The 3,801-nt window shown below is 48.8% G+C and overlaps 1 protein-coding gene across 1 annotated transcript; it reads left to right on the top strand.

Annotated features, from left to right (window-relative positions):
• The first annotated feature begins 1,076 nt into the window (after positions 1–1,076).
• On the top strand, positions 1,077–3,542 carry LOC131232377 (pentatricopeptide repeat-containing protein At3g16610-like). Its single transcript, XM_058228604.1, has one exon. The coding sequence runs from the start codon at positions 1,077–1,079 to the stop codon at positions 3,540–3,542; it is 2,466 nt and encodes an 821-aa protein (XP_058084587.1).
• Positions 3,543–3,801: the final 259 nt, after the last annotated feature.

Raw genomic sequence — 3,801 nt, 5'->3', positions numbered from 1 at the left:
GAAACTTCTCCTTAGGGTTCGTAGTCTTATTTAAAGAGTTGTAATCTCGTTTTTTATTATCAATAAAATTATTTTGATTTTTTTAGAAATTATTTTTTATTTTTCTCCCTTTTCCTCGTGGCTTCAAAGTATCTATGTGAGGAGTCCAGAGAAGTTCTGGGGATTCAGAATAGTTATCCCTTGAGGAAGACGGTGCTTGAACTCAACACGTCCTTCCCTTTGTTAAACTGTCTCATTTTTTTATCGCATGTCCTAAAATTATTTGGAAATAAGTACGGACGAAGTAGATTTCTTACAAACATTACGGTTGGCCTACCTAGAGGTGTACATGAGTCGAACCGAGTCGAGCTTGGCACAGCTCGACTCGGCCACTAGCTGACCCCAGCTTGAACTCGGCTCGGCTCGGCTCGGTCAAGCCTGACTAGCCAACTGGCTCGGTTCGGTCAATAGCTTGGGCCAGTTCGAGCGAGTTCTAGCCAAGATCGAGCCTTTGCAGCATTTTCTCAAATACATTGTGAGGCTCGTATCCTAGACCGTGCCATTCCGTAGGCTTCCGCAGTCCTCCCGGTCAAATTCCGGCACAAGGGTATTTGTTTCGTATCCATACACTCCTAGCCACTGGCCGACACTTTGTTAAGTCATTTCATCAAACACTTGCTGAGCAACATCAATAGCTAAATAACCGAGTCACTGAACTGGTTCTATCTGAGTTCGATTCGAGTTGGGGTTCGTCTGAGTCAAGTCGAGCTCGTGTAAGCTCGAACTCGGCTTGAAATTTTTTCGAGTTCAAAAAATCAGTTCGGCTCAGCTTGAACTCAGTTTCACGCCCAGTCGATTCGGCCTTTTTCGAGTGGAGTCGAGCGAGCTAACCAAGCTAACTTGGGTTCGTGTACGGCTCTAGGCCACCTACCTAGCTTCTTTTAACAGAAAGTCCGGTTCCGGTTGGACGCTCGCAGAGTAAAAGAAGTTTTACTCTTGGCAGAGAGAAAATGGCGAGACGATGTTCTGTTCTTCGTATAAAAGTCGCATTCCACGTCCATCTACATTCCCTATAAAAACCAGATGTAATAATCGCCATGGCTGGAACCTCCATTCATCTATCCACCGCTGCTTACATTCCTTCATCAGCCATACCAGATTTCAAAACTCCCAAATCCCGCATTCAAGATCGCTCCAATACAACCAGCTGCATCGGTATCAGTACTACAAGTAAATATACCAAACACTCTCTAACCTACATCTCCTCCTCCAAAGAATCACAGCACAACAACGATGCCGTCCTGGCCGACTCCCTCGCCTCAGCACTCCAGCAATGCGCGGCTGCTCTCTCCTTGCGAGAGGGAACTCAAATCCACGCCCGCATTCTCTACCTCGGCCTCGCTTCCGACGTCTATCTCTGCAGCCAGCTTCTCTACTTCTACTGCTGCTGCCGTTGCCCCGATGCTGCCCGTTCCATCTTCGACGCCGTCTCTCAATCCCACCACAACCTTTTCTTCTACAATGTCATGCTCCGAGCCTACGTCGACACCGCCCGTCACGAGGACGCTCTCCTCCTCTTCTCGCAGATGCTTGCCTCTGGCTTCTATCCCAACCGTTTCAGCTTCCCTTTCGTACTCAAGGCCTGCTCTGTCCTTGGATGCCTCCGCGATGCCCGTGCGATCCACGGCATGCTGGTTGTTGCCGGGCTCCAGCACGATGTCTTTGCTGCCAGCGCGCTCCTGGATGTGTACTTCAAATGTGGCTGCTTGGAAGATGCGTGCAAAGTGTTCGACAGAATTCCTCACCGGAGTGTTGTGACTTGGAATTCTTTGATTTCTGCACTGGCACGGAATGGGCTTTGGCAGCATGCTTTGGATGTAATGGATTTTGTAGGGGATCAGATTGGCGTGTGTAGCTGGAATTCGCTCATTGCTGGCTGTGTTTGTCACGGCGATGGGGAGTTGGCATTGGAGATGCTTGGGTTGATGTTGGTGTCGCCTTCTTCGGTCAAGCCCAATTCGGCCACATTCAACACTCTCCTCCCTGTGATCCCCACGCTCACACCCTTGGCTCTGTTGAAAGAGTTCCATGCATTCACAACTCGGCAGCATGGGTTAATGGGCGCAGATGACTGTATTGGCCAAGAGAGGTTGCTCTCTGCAGTCACAGCTGGCTATGCCTACAATGGCTCTATGGTGTCTGCGTTGAAATCATTCGAGCTAATTGGCTCAAAATCCCCCCAATTGTGGAATTCAATCATCGCAGGATTTGTCAACTGTGGGCAGCCGCAGGAAGCATTCAACGTTTTCCACCTGATGGCAATGCAACAAGGTTGCCAGTTGGAAGCTATCCCCAAGGTTTCTCTAACTCTTCTCCTTTCTGAATGCAGTCCATCGTCATCAAGTGGTTTGGAAATCCATGCTCATGTTTGCAGAACTGGCTTGGACTCTGATACATCGGTGAACAATGCGCTCATAGCCATGTATGCTAGGAGAGGCAACATAGAGCTGTCTGAGCGGGTTTTCACAAGAATGGCTGACAAGGATGTAGTTTCTTGGAATACCATGTTTTCAAGCTATGCCCTCAACCATGATTTCGATCAGGCTTTCAAAATATTCCACCAGATGCACAGGGGGGATGTTAAACCCGATGAATTCACGCTTGCATCCATCCTCAGTGGGTGTGGGCATTCAGCAGCCCTCCGACAAGGGATGGGGATACATGGCTGCATGGTAAGGAGTGGATTCTCCATCAATTACTGTGTCGTCCAAAATGCCCTCATGGATATGTACGGGAAATGCGGGTGCGTAGAAGAAGCGGAGAAGGTGTTTGATGAAATGGAACTAAAAGATATCATTTCATGGAACACCATGATCTCCTGCTACGGTATAAATGCTCGACCCTGTGAAGCCTTCCTTCTCTTTGAAGAGATGCAAGAGCGTGGATGGCAGCCAACACGTGTCACATTCATTGCCCTGTTATCGGCCTGCAGCCATGCAGGCCTAGTTGACGAGGGCCTACGTTGTTTTGAAACCATGTCTAGCAAGCATGGGATATCTCCTGACATTGAGCACTATGCCTGCATTGTCGATAGTCTAGGTAGAGCTGGACACCTCGATGTTGCGTACCGACTGATCAAAAGCATGCCCATGGAACCTGACGACTGCATTTGGGGCGCTCTGCTCAGCAGTTGTAGGATCCACAGAAATGTTGTCTTGGCCGAAGTCGCAGCTAGGCATCTGATTGAATTGGAACCCCATCATTCTGGGTACCGTGTCCTGCTCTCGAATGTGTATGCAGATGCAAAGAGATGGGATGATGTCGCACAGGTCCGAGCAGGCATGAAAGACGATGGTGTGAAGAAGTGCCCTGGCTGTAGTTGGATTGATGTTGGTGGTGAGCTTCATACATTCTATACAGAAGACAAGTCCCACAAACAATGGACTGCCATAGACCTCACCCTGGATGGGTTAACAGAGCAATTGAAAGCAGAAGGTTATATCCCTACAATCGAGTCTAAATTCATTTCCCTTGATCAAGTAAAGATGCCAAGGTTCATGTGAAGAGGTACTTCGGTTGCCCATGTTCTAGGATGTTTCTGCAACCCAAGGCTCTGTGGGGCCAGCGAGATATCCGTGTGGCATGGACTCTGTTCCACCAGTGTCTCCAGCTCATTTTAGGATGTGAGCCCAAAACTTAGGCAGATCCTCAAGTGGGCCACACCACAAGAAACAGTTGGTATTGAACGCCCTCCATGGAAAGCTTCTTGGGGGCCACAGAAGTTTTCGGATGAGGCTGATATCTCAGTTGTCCCTTCATCCT

This window comes from Magnolia sinica, chromosome 18 (genome assembly GCF_029962835.1).
Source record: "Magnolia sinica isolate HGM2019 chromosome 18, MsV1, whole genome shotgun sequence".
NCBI classification, from domain to species: domain Eukaryota; kingdom Viridiplantae; phylum Streptophyta; class Magnoliopsida; order Magnoliales; family Magnoliaceae; genus Magnolia; species Magnolia sinica.
The sequence above is the reverse complement of the archived record's forward strand: the minus strand, read 5'-3'. Positions and strand labels throughout refer to the sequence as shown.

Bases quoted from the DNA above. Each gene is read 5' to 3' on its own strand.
- LOC131232377 (XM_058228604.1), top strand. From the start codon at position 1,077: ATGGCTGGAACCTCCATTCATCTATCCACCGCTGCTTACATTCCTTCA.